Consider the following 16371-nt stretch of genomic DNA (forward strand, 5'->3'; position numbering starts at 1 on the left):
AACCAGCATGTTTGCCTTTTCCAGCTTCAGCAGTTCAGGACGTTGTGGACCTACTGCTGAAAACTCGCTTCGATGAGCTTGTTGCACCAACACATGGGTACTTTGGTGCTAATCGTGACATCTGGAGAAGGCTATTTACACCAGAAAAGTGCATTGCTGTCTCTTAATAATAGGCTCGAGACAGAAGTCTGCTATTTCAGCTACGGCTCACTCCTCTGCTGTGCAGACGGGTGTCTTCCGTGTTTACTAGCTCTTCTTTTAAGTTTGCTTCGTGTTTTTTTGAGACACCAAGTCAGCTGGTGCGCTAGCGGTCCTTTCTCTGTTCTGGGCGCGCCGTGTCAGCGCTGTCACGTGGAACATCTCTAAAATTTGGACCAAACATTTTTAACTATTTAAGTAAAACAGAAACCGTTATCTTTTTTTTTTTCATTTAAATCCTGTTTACTTATGACGGTAATATTATTTTAACACCAGCTGTATACGTTAATACCACCCAAGCGTACTTCTCGTATTGCGTGGATAATCTCAAACATTAAGGTCTACACACTTTTTTCCGGAACTGCGCTGCTCTGGGTGGCTGCATGTTGGAGTAGCTCTGTTGACTATATGTAAGTTTTGCCTTTTCTTGGGCATTTTTTCTTCTAGTTTCTCAAGAAAAACTGTATTTTTTGGACACTTTACTTTTCTGTTTCTGGTGCTGTGAAGCTTGGAGGATTTTTACTGCTATTTTTTCACTTTTTGAGCATTTGTTATGATGCGTAACCATGGCAACAAGCTGGTTTACAATCGGGAGCAGCTGATTAACATTGGAAAGGCTGAAATAATACCTCAACTGAAGCCACAAATCCCAAATGAGCTAAAACGCAAGAAGCGTGGGTGCAGAGCGGGAGCAAAACGGAGACAGAGAAAGAGGAAATTCAAACCATCTCTTCCATCGATCATAACGGGCAATGTGAGATCACTGGCCAACAAGATGGAGGAACTCCAAGCCCTTTCAAGGACTCAGCCAGAGTTTCGGCAGTTTCAGAACCGCTGGAGGAGATAATGCAGAGAATCAAGTAAATGATGGACAACCCTGAGCATTCTCTTCTCAAGACTTTCCGACAACGGAAGAGTGTCTTCAGTCAGAGGCTTCTTCAGTTTGGCTGCAACACTGACCGCTACTGGAGATCCTTCCTGCCAACAGCCGTTGTAATATACAACAACTCTTTGATGACTTGATTATTATTATGATTCTGAGCTACTACAGCAATCAGTTTCCCTTCTGGGATTAATAAAGTATTTTTGAATTGAATTGAAGGGATGTCCATGGGAGATGTGCTCTTGTGGGTCATGTATCACCGGTTCCAGCAGTTCTATATATTTATTTTACTGCTGGTGGTGTTGGGGAAGTCTAAAAAAATTATTTGCAATATTTCTCCCAGTGGTATTAGTTAAACTGGTTAATCGATGTCACCTATGCTTTTGTGTATAAAATGCGTGTGTATGCACGTGCATGCGTGTGTATGTGTGTGTGTGCGCGCTACTTCACCTTCTACATACTCCATGACCATGCAGAGGTGCCTTCGTGTCTCAAAAGAGCAGAACATGGAAACTACAAACGGGTTTTCAGCAAAGGTGAGGATGTCTCGCTCTACAAACACTTGTTGAATTTGATTTCTAAGAATCAAGTTCTGCCGGTTGATCTTCTTCATAGCAAAACGTTGGCAGGTTTCCTTGTGTCGCACCAGATAGACAGCTCTGCATGGGAGCGAAGGAAAAGCTCAGTTCAGTTCTGACCGCAAACACAGACCCAAACAGGCCCGCCCCACTCACCCATAGGCTCCGTTACTGATGAGTTTTATTGTCTCGAAGTCACTCTCCAGAGGCTTTCTGCGAGGGGGAAGGCAGGCAGCGCAGCTCTGAATCACACACATTCAAAAACAAATAAGATGAAATAAACAGATCATGAGTTTCAACTCTAACATAAACATGGTGTACCTGTGCAGGGGTCACATCGCCGGAGTCATTAGACTCTCTGCTAGCTGCTCTCTGAACCGGACTGGTCTGACCTAGATGGACCGCGTCTGTGAGCATCCGTGTGCACGCACACACAACCACACACACACACACACAACCACACACACACACCGTAGAAAGAACCAGTCAGCCGAAGTAACAAAAGCCAGGATGAGGATGCATTATTTATCATTTTTTAATGATGTAAAACAAGGAAAACTGGGAATTGATTCCAAATGTATTAAAGTTTTTTTCGATTGCTAAAACACGTTTTTCAAAACTGCACACACAAAACCCCAAACATAACACACAAATTCCTAAACCGTGGCTTCCCTTTGCAACAAAACCCTGCCACCACATATCGTAACATGTTCCCAAAATGGAACACGTGTTTTCATTTGGTAAACACAGCCACATTTTCACATGACACACACACACCGTTCATTGCTTAAACACAAGTAGCCTTTGGGTGAACACGACCAAGCACGGAGAGAACACTGAAGAGCAAAACTGAAAACACAACCGTCTAAATGGAACACAATGGATTACACACTGAATGTATGACAGTGCCCACTTTTCTCTGAGACAAACATTAGACATCAACACAAACATTTTATTTTTACGGTTAACCCCCCCCCCCCCCCCCCCCCCCCAAGCATAATCATGGGGCATCATGCCTCTGGTCTCTGTCTGGCCAGAGGGCCTCATCAACATCACAGGCGATGTCCTCCTGGTCCAAACAGCTCTGGAAGTACCGCCTCGAGTGCCTCATGAAGCCCTGACAGGCCTCAAAGGCCACGTCTCTACAAGCCTCCTCCATGGCTTGAAGCAGTGGGACCTGACTCTGTGGATTCCTTTCGTACACCTTCCACCTTCAGGCTGAGAAAAACTCCTCAGTGGGATTGAGGAAGGGGGAATAAGGTGGAAGGTATACAATGGAAAACCGTGGGTGGTCCTGAAACCACTCATACACCTGGGTAGCCTTGTGGAAACTTACTTTTATGCTGCAGTCCCTGATTGCAAATTGCTCGCCAGACCCGAAAGTTTAGAGATTTCAATATTTGTGTGTTGCTGATCGAAGCTTTGAGAATTTATGTGAGAAGTGTGTGTAAACCTGAAAATTGTGTGTTGTGTTTTGACAGCAAGGTCATGTGAAACTGACATCAGAGTGTAAAGGAGGAAAATCAGAGTTCTAATATGATAAGGAAATCTTAAGTAGTGATAAATTGAGTCAAGCGATTGGGAACAGAAGTAGAGGTTGTGAAAATTGTGCCTCATTTTTGCTTTTTGAGTTTCAGCAATCGAAAAAAACTGTCATCCATAAAGGACAACACACTGAATCACCGTGAGACTCATCCAGGAGCCTCCACTCATGTTCAGGGGAAGGAAAATGGTGAAGAATACAATAATAAATAGGACAAGATTTAAGGATTCACCTTCCAGTGGCTGTCTGGTGAGGCCGAGCTGGTTGATGATGTATCTAGGAATATCAGTCTTGATACCATGGCCGACTTTGGCTTGGCCCTCTGCAGCCTCCATCCGCTGGTAAAACTCCTCTGGATCAAACTCCTGGGGGAAAAACACACACAAGCAGAAAATGTATTCTGTTCTGGTGTGTATTTTATTTCTCCAAAAGCATAAAAAAAGGAAAGTGATAGAAGAATCAACAAAATACCGACGGATTCCCCCCAGAAAACTTGCTAAGCCCAATGGTGGAAAAACCCACGGGTGGTCCACCGCGTTTTAGAAAATAAATAAATAAATAAACATTTTTTAAATGTGAGGACGTTAAAAAAACTATTAATAGTATGTGGTCCTCTTAGGTGTGTTCTTGCTGTGCGTTATTTCTAATTCCATGTTGTCGTTCTTTTTTAAAACACAGAAACGGTTTTGTAACCTGTAAGTGACGCTACAGCGTCGGCGAAACTGTAGCGTCACTTACAGGTTACAAAACCGTTTCTGTGTTTTAAAAAAGAACGACAACATGGAATTAATAGTATGTGGTGTTATAAGCCAACTCGTAAATCTACTAAGTACTTTTATTCAATTTTAACTGCTTTGAAAACTGTCCACACCACTAAAGACACACTCAAACAACTTACCAGCAGCTTGGAGAAATAGTCACAATAATTTGGCAAAACCAAGCAAGGCAATATAATTTTATTTTGGTGTTTTAGCAGCCATTAAAGGCGTTTGAAGGTGTGCAGCGCTGAAAAAACCTTTGTAACGATTATTTCCAATTATAATCGGTCACTTGAATCTTTCATTCAGGCAGAACTTGAAAATAGTCTCCTACACCTGTCTCCTACATTAGCTTGTGATACAAAATAGATGTTAAAACTCTAGGATTTGAAAAGCCTGACTGATCTACAGTGGGAATGCGAACGTTTGGGCAGCTTTGTTAATCTTCATTTATTTTCCTTTATAAATCGTTAAATATTGTTAAATATATCATACAGGAGACACACACAGTGATATTAGAAAAGTGAAATAAAGTTGAGTGGATTTTTAAAAAGTGTGCAATAATTTTTTAACTAAATTAGGCAGATGCATAAATTAAAGACATGAACAAACACTTTTGTAGATCCTCCTCTTGCAGAAATAACAGCATCTAAATGAGTCCTATAGCTTCCAACGATAACCTGGATTCTGAATGAAGACATGTTGGACCATTCTCCTTTACAAAACATCTCTAGTTCATTCAGGTTTGATGGCCTCCGAGCACAGACAGCTCTCTTTAACTCACACCACAGATTTCCATAGATTCAGGTCTGGGGACTGAGACGAATATTCCAGAACGTAGTACTTGTTCCTCCGCCGTAGTAGATTTTGAGCAGCATTTAGGGTCGTTGTCTTGTTGAAAGATCCAGCCCCGGCGCCGCTTCAACTACGTCACTGATTCCTGAACATTGGTCTCCAGAAGCTGCTGATATTGAGTGGAATTCAAGCGCTCCTCAACTTTAACAAGATTCCCAGTCTCTGCACTGGCCGCACAGCCCACAGCATGATGGAACCACCACCATGCTTTACTGTAGCAGGTCATCAGTTCACAGCAGCTTATTCTTAAACTAAGCTAGCTTGTCCAAATGTGCTTTAGCACAACTCAAGCAGCTCTGGTTGTGTAAGTACATTGTACTTACGGTATATAATAAGAATAAGAATAAGAACAACTTTATTTATCCCAAGGGAAATTTTTGTGTCATGTACATGCTCAAAGCAGTCGGAGAGACAAAGGAACAGGTGAAATAGATATATGATATACAATATATTCATTCGGACGGTGGAAGGAATACTTTGAGGAGCTCCTCAATCCCACCAATGTGCATTCCGAGGAGGAACCAGAGCTGGGAGGCCTGGGGATGGACTGTCCGATCTCGGGGGCAGAAGTTGCTGAGGTAGTCAAACAACTACACAGCAGAGGAGCCCCGGGGGCGGATGAGGTTCGTCCTGGGTATCTCAAGGCTATGGATGTTGTAGGGCTGTCATGGTTGACACGTCTCTGCAACATTGCGTGGTCATCGGGGGCAGTTCCTAGGGAGTGGCAGACTGGGGTGGTGGTCCCCATCTTTAAGAAGGGTGACCTGAGGGTGTGTTCCAACTATAGGGGGATCACACTCCTCAGCCTCCCTGGAAAGGTCTACTCCAAGGTACTGGAGAGGAGGGTCCGATCGATAGTTGAATCTCAGATAGAGGAGGAGCAATGTGGTTTTCGTCCTGGCCGTGGAACTGTGGACCAGCTCTATACCCTTGCAAGGGTGATGGAGGGGGCATGGGAGTTTGCCCAACCAATCCACATGTGCTTTGTGGATTTGGAGAAGGCTTATGACCGTGTCCCCAGGGGCACCCTGTGGGGGACGCTCCAGGAGTATGGGGTGGGTGGCTTTCTGTTAAGGGCCATTCAGTCCCTTTACCAGAGGAGCGTGAGTTTGATCCGCATAGCCGGTAGTAAGTCGGACCTGTTCCCAGTGAGGGTTGGACTCCGCCAGGGCTGCCCTTTGTCACCGGTTCTGTTCATCACTTTTATGGACAGAATTTCTAGACGCAGCCGTGGTGTGGAGTGTGTCGAGTTTGGTGGCAGGAGAATCTCGTCTCTGCTTTTTGCGGATGATGTGGTCCTCCTAGCTTCATCCAGCTCTGACCTTCAGCTCTTGCTGGGTAGGTTCGCGGCCGAATGTGAAGCGGCTGGGATGAGGATCAGCACCTCCAAATCTGAGACCATGGTTCTCGACCGGAAAAGGGTGGCTTGCCACCTCCGGGTCGGGGGAGAGGTCCTACCTCAAGTGGAGGAGTTTAAGTATCTAGGGGTCTTGTTCACGAGTGAGGGTAGGAGGGATCGGGAGATCGACAGGCGGATTGGTTCGGCGTCTGCAGTGATGCGGACGCTGAGCCGATCTGTCGTGGGGAAGAGGGAGCTGAGCCAGAAAGCCAGGCTCTCGATTTACCGGTCGATCTACGTCCCAATCCTCACCTATGGTCATGAGCTTTGGGTAATGACCGAAAGAACGAGATCGCGGATACAAGCGGCCCAAATGAGTTTCCTCCGTAGGGTGGCCGGGCTCAGCCTTAGAGATAGGGTGAGGAGCTCGGACATTCGGGAGGGACTCGGAGTAGAACCGCTGCTCCTCCGGATCGAAAGGAGCCAGTTGAGGTGGTTTGGGCATCTGGTTAGGATGCCTCCTGGACGCCTCCCCGGGGAGGTGTTTCGGGCATGTCCTGCCGGCAGAAGGCCCCCGGGTCGACCCAGGACACGTTGGAGAGGTTACATCTCCAATCTGGTCCGGGAACGCCTTGGGGTCCTGCCGGAGGAGCTGGTGGACAAGGCCGGGGAGAGGACGGCCTGGAGCTCCCTAGTTGGGATGCTGCCCCCGCGACCCGGACCCGGATAAGCGGAGGAAGACGAGACGAGACGAGAATATATTCATTTAAAAATGACTACAGTAGTACCATGTAGGATAGTGCAAAACAAACAATCGCATATCTCAATAATTAAATACATGCCTGCATCCTTGTGAATAAGTAATTAAGCCGTCGGTGCAAGCGATTCACAAAAGTGATTAAAGTACTGTGTAAAAGAATATGGGTTTGTAGCAGCGTATGATATGATGGGGGGATAAAACATATTTACAATCAGAACTCTTGGGTAATATTGCACAGTCGGTGAGGGCACAGAATAACCTAGGTAATAGTATTTGGAGAATCACCTACAGCGTGAGGAAGAGTTAAACAGTCCTATTGCCACTGGTACAAATGATTTCCTGTGGCGGTCAGTTCTGCATTTCGGGGCAATGAGTCTTTTGCTGCGTGTGCTTCGGTGGTCCATCATGTGGGCGTGCATGGGGTGGGAGGGGTTGTTCATGATAGAGAGAAGCTTTTTTAGCATTCTCCTCTCAGACACCTCCTCCAGGTTCTCCAGTCTAACACCCAGGACACACCCAGCACTCATAGCACTCATCACAGACATAGAATCACAAAGTGCTTCACATAGATCAAAACAAAATAAAACATAATGATCTCAAAATAGTGCTGAGGGCGGAGAAAATGCTTCCTCTGCATCACTCTCACTTCCAGCATCTCCTTGTGTAATGATGCAAAGCTGATGCAGGGGTGAGGTGGTGCTCACTCCTCACCCCTGCAACGTGGACCTCACGGGATGAACCATCAACCCTCCTCAGTGGTCAACTTTCCTGGCGGGGTCGCCCAGTGGGACAGTGGAAGGGTTAAACGTACATTATTTCTCACTTTTGAGTAACCTTGCCTTTTTTTAATCTCTGCCAGTTCACCACTCAACTTTGTACCATTTCAAGCCATTCACTGGACTTGAATGACTTCAACTGGAATCAATAACTGGAAAAATTGGAGTGTTCTAAAACTTTTGACCGGTAGTCTATATGTATATATACATCTCAGAAAAGTGTCAACACACACACTTTATAAAAGCTTGCTACTTCCCTGCGCGCACGCATTCTCCTCCTCCTCCACCTCCCTGCTCTCAGATGGAACGCGGCAGCGAAACTGTCCTCTCCAATTACTGAGAAACCAGTTTTGGACCAAAACTCGAACTCAACTCCCCCCCCCCCCCAAAAAAAAAAACAAAAAGAACACAAACTTTGAGAAAACACCAGCAAAGGCTGAAATTGAAAGAAGACAAACCTGCTAAAGTTCTAGACAGAAAACTGTGGTGTTTGGAGGGGATTTTGTTTGATTTTATGAACTTGAAGCTCCAACTACTGCGAGATGTTGGAGCAAAAGTAGCAGTGCCGCCGCGATACAGGTGTTGTGTCGATATGAGTTCCTCCGTCGAGATCTGTGTCTTTAGAATAATCAAGCCCTGGTGCCTATAGTGTTTTTGAACCTACCTGAGCCAGAGGGTTCTGCTCAGGCCACATGAATGAACCCTGGGTCCCACATGGTAAACAGCTGTTATTGGTCCTCTCCAGCAGGAAATGATTATAGCAGAAACACTGGAGACAGGCCCACCAGTTGCATTATGATCACTACAGGCTCTTACCAGGCACTCCAGAAGTCTGGCGGGCCTGGAGATTATGATGAGAATCTTCTTCACCAGTTTGACGATGATGGTCACCTCCTCGCTCTCTGAACGCTCGTATGCCTAGTCAGGACAAGACAATGGATTATTGTTGGAGCTCAATGCAAATAATCGGAGCTGTGTGTCATAACAGCTGATCCATAGAGCAGAGGGAGAGAGAAGATCCGTCTGCTACTCACCCAATGCGTGTTCTACATGAAAATCACTGTTTCATCCAGATTACTATTAACATTTGCTCCTCAGCAGGTCTTAAATCAAGTTAAACCTCAAATGAATAATTTTACTAAACTTAAAGTCCATCTTTTAAGTTGTTTTAAAATCATGAACATCTTTCCATTTGGTGAAAAAATAAAGTTGATCCCACTTTTCAGTGTTTGAATAACTCTGATATTATAATTTGTCTTTAGCTGTGCAAAAAGGCTGCTTCAACAAAAACCTAGCTAATTTCTGTCACGTGACGTCGGAGAGGCAAGACAGCGGAGACTCTCACTGTCACCACAGTGTTAGCATAAAGTTCACAAAAGTATCAAGATCAGTCAAAATTATGAAAGTTTTTTTTATGTGGAGGTTGTTCCAACTCCTCTGTCTGGACTGTATGTCGTGTATTTTGCTAACGTCATAGCTGCACCGCTAATACTGCAGGTTCTGACAGTCATGAGAGAGAGTAAGCTCCTGCAGAAATTCAGGGGACTAAAACAGTCTGGCCAGCCAGCCCCATGCTTCCTTGTGGGAGGTCGTTAAGTTCTCTGTGTAGAATTAAACAGAGGACGAGTCTGGCTGGCAGGCTAGAATAAAACAGCCTGGCAAGCTGGTCCTGTGCATGTAAATATACATCCAGAGCAAGATCTTTTTCTATTGCTATAGTTGGTCTATATTTCTGAGCTAGAAAATTTAAAAACTGTTATATAATACTTGTTGACATGTTCAGATGTTCTAAATAGCTCTTACATCTACATTTGTACTTGTGTTTTATAGACCAATCAATCAAAGATACTTTATTAAACCCAGAGGGAAATTAGAGTTTCAGTACACACAGTTCAGAGATCAGACATACATGGGGAAGACACATGACAAGAATTGGTGACTGTGGTCATTCGCAACCGTGAGTCGCGCTACCTTAATAGAGATAAGAGGGGTTTACATGAGGATTGGTTAAGGTGGAGGGAAAAAGAAGCACTTCTTTGCTCTGCAAAAAAACCACCTCAACAGATATGCAACAGATTTCAGACAACACAAGTGTCCACTAGGAGGGGTGGTGGGTTGGTTCTATCCCAGCTTCAGTTCCTGCAGCCACGATGAAGCAGCACATGTCACCTCAGTGTGGATAGGGGGGAGCATTAAGGGTTGGAGGGTTGCAGTGACCCCGGACGCTTCGAAGGCCTTCCCGCAGTCCCGGCTGGGAAAGGAGGCAGTTGAGTTGCCATAGCGACGGCACATTCTACATATCTTCTGAGGGGGGAGTTTTTGTTGGAGCCTTGCAGGCTCAAGGACGCCAGATTCCGATTAGAAATTGTTTTGGGGCCAGACAGAAATAATTTCCTCTCTGTCTTAAAGTTTGTTGGTCCTCAACCTCTCAAAATCCCAATAATAATGGACGTTAAACTATCCCAATCCATGCTGATTCGTCCACTCTATCCTTGATGGCATCCATCTTTTGTGCCAAAGAATGAATCTCTGCCAAAGTCCAGAGCTTACAATTCATCTCGACAATTATGTGAGTCTGTGAATTCACAGCGCGGTGCAAACCATCTCTGAGCTCCGGGATGAGGCCAACATTCCTCGACAGCTCGTTAATTTTCCGGTGAGCCAGGTAGCCTCCAAGGCCAATGAGCAGGAAACCTGACACCAACACCACGAACATCCACACGTCTTCAGAGTCCTCCACAGACAGCTGAGATAGGCAAATTAGGTTCCACTGTTCCAGGAGTCCATGATATGTCCAACTGGGTCTGCACCAGCAGGACATCCGGGAGCCCCTTCTCCCGTTCTCATCATTGAAAACATTTTATCAATCGCGTTGAGAGCAAGCCCCCACAATGTGGGTCAAAAATTGAAGCAAACGTGGAAATGAAAAAAATTGCAGTTCCACCCTCATCCACTAGGGGCTGGTGTCAGAAGCGAGCAAATCCTCATTGACTCCCATGTTAAAAATACCAATTTCACAGCAGAAATAAACATGTTTACAGCCTGGTACCAGAACATGTTTTTGGTTTAAATGATCTAGTTTACACTCATGACAACTCTGAGGGGGGTGAATTTTTTTCTCACTCTTCTGTTTAAGTGTATTAAAAGCCTAAAATTCTGTATAATTAATGAGCATCAGACCCACGTGACCACAGAGCTAGCTCCGTGGAAAGGCCTCAGTCTGAGCCCTGGCCTTTCCTGAAAACTGTTCCGCTATTTTCAGTCTCTCAACTTAGACCATTAGTTGTGGCGTTTGTGTATTCATTTTTAGATATTATTTGTGCAACTGTTGGACAAAATGTCTTGCTGTGGCATTAATTGCACTAACAGAGCGTCCAAGGAGTCTCCACTTCATTTTTTTCAGTAAGTAAAATTATATTTATGTTTTTTAGGTCACTGCCGAGCTGAGCTTAGATTTTAACATGTACTGTTTAACCATGAAATTTAAATGTAATAGGGTAAAACCCAGTGCATTTAAAGGGACTTTACAGAGTTTTGAATTTTTATGCTCGTGATTGCCCCCTCAGGCCAAAAGCGTAACGGCAGCTTCAATAGTAGGCTCGTGCACGAGGCGCGCATGCTGTACGTGCACACTCCTTAACGAAAATAACAGCCGAGACAGTCAGCTCCATGTGTGTGTGTGTGTGTGTGTGCGTGTGCGTGTGTGGCCCGGAGGACAGAGGACAGGAGAACACGCAGCTAATTAATTAAATAATTTGGTTCTGTACCTTTCTCTTCAGCACAGCCGACAAAGGTTTAAGATGGGTCAGTCCTCCTGCATGCTCAGATCATTCCCTTCCCATGCTTGAAAAATTGTTCCAAAATGAAAGTTGAACCCACATCTTTTTTATCTGTGAATTCAATGCCGTTCGGCGAGTCTCAAATAAAAATTTGGGCATCTTACTGTAAAAAAATATACCATTAATGTAAAAAAGAAACTCTAAATAAACTATGTTCACATCCAGGATCAAACCCAGGACTTCTACACAAGAGTCCGTCGTCTACCTAGGTGAGCTACAGTGCCAGTAGCATCTTTTGTATCTGTAACATTTATATCCTTGATGACAGCTGAAACAACGTTCAAAGAACGGTTCGGAGTGAAAATGGCTATTTTGTTGCTAATTAGCAGGAAGTATCTAGAAGAAAGTTCTACAGAAAGTAGCTAAGGGTCCTCAGAAATGTAGCTAGCTTTGTCACTAGGCGTTAGGAACAGCGACAAAGTGGCACTGCCTCTCTCTCTGCTGCTAAAGCTACGGATAGCAAATGCTACGGGCGATGCCTGAGCGTGAACGCGCATGAAGCAGCCTGCTCGACCCGAGCATCTCTCTTTTTCTGTGATTTTACAGAAAAACAGGCAATCACAGTAAAAATGCCAGGGCTCATTCTACAGGACCAGGGCATTGCAGGAGAATGTATGAAGAAGACATTTATTATTTCTATACATGTTTTGGCTGTCACACTTCCATAACACCCCTTTAACAAATGTTCATTCCTATAATGACTTATTCCAGATCTTACAATTACATCAGACTAGTATAATTGTTGAATTTAATAATGATTTGTTTATCATTATATTCAAACATTACCATATTCACTTCACATTAATGTTTAATAAGATTTACTCCACATTAGGTGAAATAACCTAAGTGTTTGAGAAAAGTGTGGTGTCTGAGGTCTTCAATAACCACCCACTTTTAACTTGTCAAATTCAGATCTGTCCAATTTGATAAACAATAGTTATTAAAAATAGCTGACACTTTCTCTAGAGTCAGTTCCTGCGAGCTGAACAGTTAGGCCAGATTGCTTCAGCGGGTAAAGAACCATCCTCCTCAAGGTCAAACCTTTGCAAAACTGCAAAGCTGCGTCAGATGCAAACTTCATCTGACCACCAGCATTCACCTTGAAGGTATGCCAGGTTTTATTATTCGATAGTTTGTTAAACCATACGGACTTATTTTACAACCTGGACATCACCATTTTTTAAGACACGTAATTAGGTATTGCTAATTAATACATCTAAGCTTACATATCACCATTTTATTCATTGTCTCAGTTATCTTGTTTCACCATCATTCACAATAATTTGTTCTGTGTCATCATTAGTAGTAAAAATATAGATTTAAATAGATTTTTATAAACTATATTTTAAATAAGAGACCATGGTTCTCGACCGGAAAAGGGTGGCTTGCCAACTCCGGGTCGGGGGAGAGGTCCTACCTCAAGTGGAGGAGTTTAAGTATCTCGGGGTCTTGTTCACGAGTGAGGGTAGGAGGGATCGGGAGATCGACAGGCGGATTGGTTCGGCGTCTGCAGTGATGCGGACGCTGAGCCGATCTGTCATGGGGAAGAGGGAGCTGAGCCAGAACGCCAGGCTCTCGATTTACCGGTCGATCTACGTCCCAATCCTCACCTATGGTCATGAGCTTTGGGTAATGACCGAAAGAACGAGATCGCGGATACAAGCGGCCCAAATGAGTCTCCTCCGTAGGGTGGCCGGGCTCAGCCTTAGAGATAGGGTGAGGAGCTCGGACATTCGGGAGGGACTCGGAGTAGAACCGCTGCTCCTCCGGATCGAAAGGAGTCCGTCGAGGTGGTTTGGGCATCTGGTCAGGATGCCTCCTGGACGCCTCCCTGGGGAGGTGTTTCGGGCATGTCCTGGTGGCAGGAGGCCCCCGGGTCGACCCAGGACACGTTGGAGAGGTTACATCTCCAATCTGGTCCGGGAACGCCTTGGGGTCCTGCCGGAGGAGCTGGTGGAGGTGGAGGCGGCCGGGGAGAGGACGGTCTGAAGCTCCCTAGCTGGGATGCTGCCCCCGCGACCCGGACCCGGATAAGCGGAGGAAGACGACGACGATATTTTTGCCTCTGTCTCAAATTATTACAAAGGTGTGATTTCCCTGGACTACCTGGTTTTATCTTAAATCATTTACCAACAAAATCAATAATATTGGTAATTCATATTTATATGGAATATCAAATCTTCTTGATCATTTATTAAAAGTAACCACTTACATCACGTTTCATTGTGATATTTATTAATTAGATATCACATTTATTATATTTTCATTATGTTGCTGCTTGTTTAACTGGCTCTAATGTGATTAATCCTCACTGTTAAAAGCTCATTTTAAATTCATGTGTGTGTTTATATATATATATATATCTATAGACATGAACAAAAACAAGAAATGTATACATTGATATGAATTCAATTAATAAAACAAAAATTTATAACGGAGGTCCAGAGTAGGGAGGCACATTCTTCCAGAGACCCAGCTGCTGACACTAGAGAATCACATTTGACCAACAGAACAGCTGGTATCAGTAAATAAATAATCAGAGCAACTTTAGTGGGATGTTTGTGTTTGTGTAACATAAATGAACACATTACAGATAGATTTTCTCATGAGGTATTTGTATTTATAACTTGGGCATTTCTCTGCATCAGATGATAACTTTAGCTCAGTGTACGTAGCCGTGTCCTGGAGACCTACTATCCAACACGTTTCAGTTGTTTCTCTGCGGTTCACTCAGCTGTTCAGCAGCTCCGCTATTTGCTGCTGGTTGAAATCAGGTGTGTTGATGCAGATAAACCTCTAAAACAGGCTGGATATTAGCTTTCTATGACCGTGGTGCCAAGCCCTGCAGATAATCTAAAGCTATAGCTAACGGCTAATTACCATACAGAGCTGGGGTCTCATTTATCACACATAGCGTAGAATCCTTACTAAAACCGTACATGTCGTACAGGTTTGTGATCTATCAAACATGGAGGACGCACAGCTGCACGCAATCTCCGCTTCATAAATCGGAGACTATCTAGAATGTTTCTCAGCTGCTTTTTAGTCACATCCCGCCCTCGCCACGCCCACTTACTGCCATAAATGGTCAATGCAAAGTGCCTTGTGGACCTCATGCATGTACATAAGCCGGCTGTTGCAGCGCTCCGCCAATGACATGGCGACCGTAGATCAAGGCAGATCAAGGAAGCGCAATTTCACAGAAGCAGAAATTGAGGTACCTGTGGGTGAGGTAGCTTCCTTTATCCATCTTTTATATTTCTGTTGTTCGGTGTTTATGATCCTTGTGTTGTCCCAGTCCGTTATATGGATATTTATAGAGATAAGGAGACGTGGATGTGGGACTATGAATAGAGACGATGGGGTTTACACATTGGACCGCGCATGGGACTGCATCATCGGAGAGGGGAGAGCGACAACATCCTCTGCTGCCCGCGGATAAACGGAGTAGGAAGTGACGCCACCATCAGCGTCAGCTCTGAGGAAGTTTGCAGCCGCGAACGAAACTGTCAGCAGAAACCTTTTCTGTGTTTTAAAAAGAACCAACAATGTAGAGGGTGGAATGTTCTGTTGGAAACAACTGAGTAGGTCAGAGACATTTCTTAAAGTTTGAATATTCTCTAATAAATGATTGCTACGAACACAATTTTTGAAACGCATTCATGAATTATAGCTCGAAACTAAGATATATCCGTTAGCTGTAAGCCAGCATGCTTCTCATTTCCATCGGACCTACGGTTCTGTCAGGACAGTGCCAGAAATGGAGAGAGGGAGGCTCATCGCTCCTATCTCTACCCATTATAATTTTTGTAAAATTTTCTGAAAATTTCAAGTCGTACCTCAACTTCTACCCGTGTTTTAGAAAAAACATCAAAGATTTCAAGAAGATCTTTCTACAAGCTACAGCCAAACATTTGTGGCTGTTTCTGACACATTTTGAATGAAGTCTCTAGTTAAAAGTTACCCCTATCTATAGGGTTTTAGGTGAAAAAAACACACATGATTTTGTGGACAATGACCAATCCCGTTCATTCAACTGGAAAAAAATCACGAAAGTTCAATCACTTGAAAAAAATTTAAGATATCAATGTCGGTATGATACCCAGAAAGAGCATAAAGAGCAGAAAATTTTTATACCTCATTTGCGGAAAATTTGAAGGAGTTGAAATGGTTTAAAAAAAATACGGAAGCAGAATGAAGAGAAAATGGATCACTATAGTTTGAATGCTGTAATTATGCACCTACTTAGACATAATGGTACACATGGCTGCTGTTAGAACAGACAATGACCTAAGAGTCGTGTTCCCTAGTACGACTGCAGAACAGAGCAGATAAACACTTCAGGTGCAGACCTAACACCAGATGATGATCAATTACACTGATGAGACATTTCTGCTGAAAGAAGGCCAAAAACCCACCTCATGAAGCAGCTTCTCCAGTTTATCTTGTAGCTCCACAAAGTACAGAGAGGTTACCAATCCATTCTGGGACTTGTCAAGACAGTCCCTGGCCAGCTCCACTAACTGGTGCTGAATAAATCCCAGCACGCCATCAGCCAGGGGCAACGCTGTGTCTGGACAATACTCCAAGATAACATCAAGGAGCCGACCCTCCATCTGCGCCGTGGCCTGGGAAACAGAATTCCAAATTCTAATCAAAAAAGCACATTTACTTTGCCAAGAACATTTACACTCACCTAAATGCTTATTAGTAACACCTGTTCAACTTCTCCTTAATGCAATTATCTAATCAACCATTCATACGGCAGTTGCTTCCATCCTCTGATGGCTACTTCCAGCAGGATAATGCACCATGTCATAAAGCTCCAATCATTTCTAACTG

The 16371-nt window shown here is 44.2% G+C and overlaps 1 protein-coding gene across 1 annotated transcript in view; it reads right to left on the bottom strand.

Annotated features, from left to right (window-relative positions):
* Positions 1–16371, bottom strand: part of LOC107384482 (microtubule-associated serine/threonine-protein kinase 3) — a 72654-nt gene that overhangs the window by 33260 nt on the left and 23023 nt on the right. Inside the window, exons 7-12 of the mRNA XM_054738929.2 lie at positions 15948–16157; positions 8507–8608; positions 3435–3567; positions 1981–2066; positions 1816–1901; positions 1532–1740 (exon numbers count right to left, since the gene is read on the bottom strand). Coding sequence (XP_054594904.1) covers positions 1532–1740; positions 1816–1901; positions 1981–2066; positions 3435–3567; positions 8507–8608; positions 15948–16157 — 826 coding nt within the window. The remainder of the gene's footprint in view (positions 1–1531; positions 1741–1815; positions 1902–1980; positions 2067–3434; positions 3568–8506; positions 8609–15947; positions 16158–16371) is intronic.

The sequence above is a fragment of the Nothobranchius furzeri genome, chromosome 11, assembly GCF_043380555.1.
Source record: "Nothobranchius furzeri strain GRZ-AD chromosome 11, NfurGRZ-RIMD1, whole genome shotgun sequence".
Classification (NCBI taxonomy): Eukaryota; Metazoa; Chordata; class Actinopteri; order Cyprinodontiformes; family Nothobranchiidae; genus Nothobranchius; species Nothobranchius furzeri.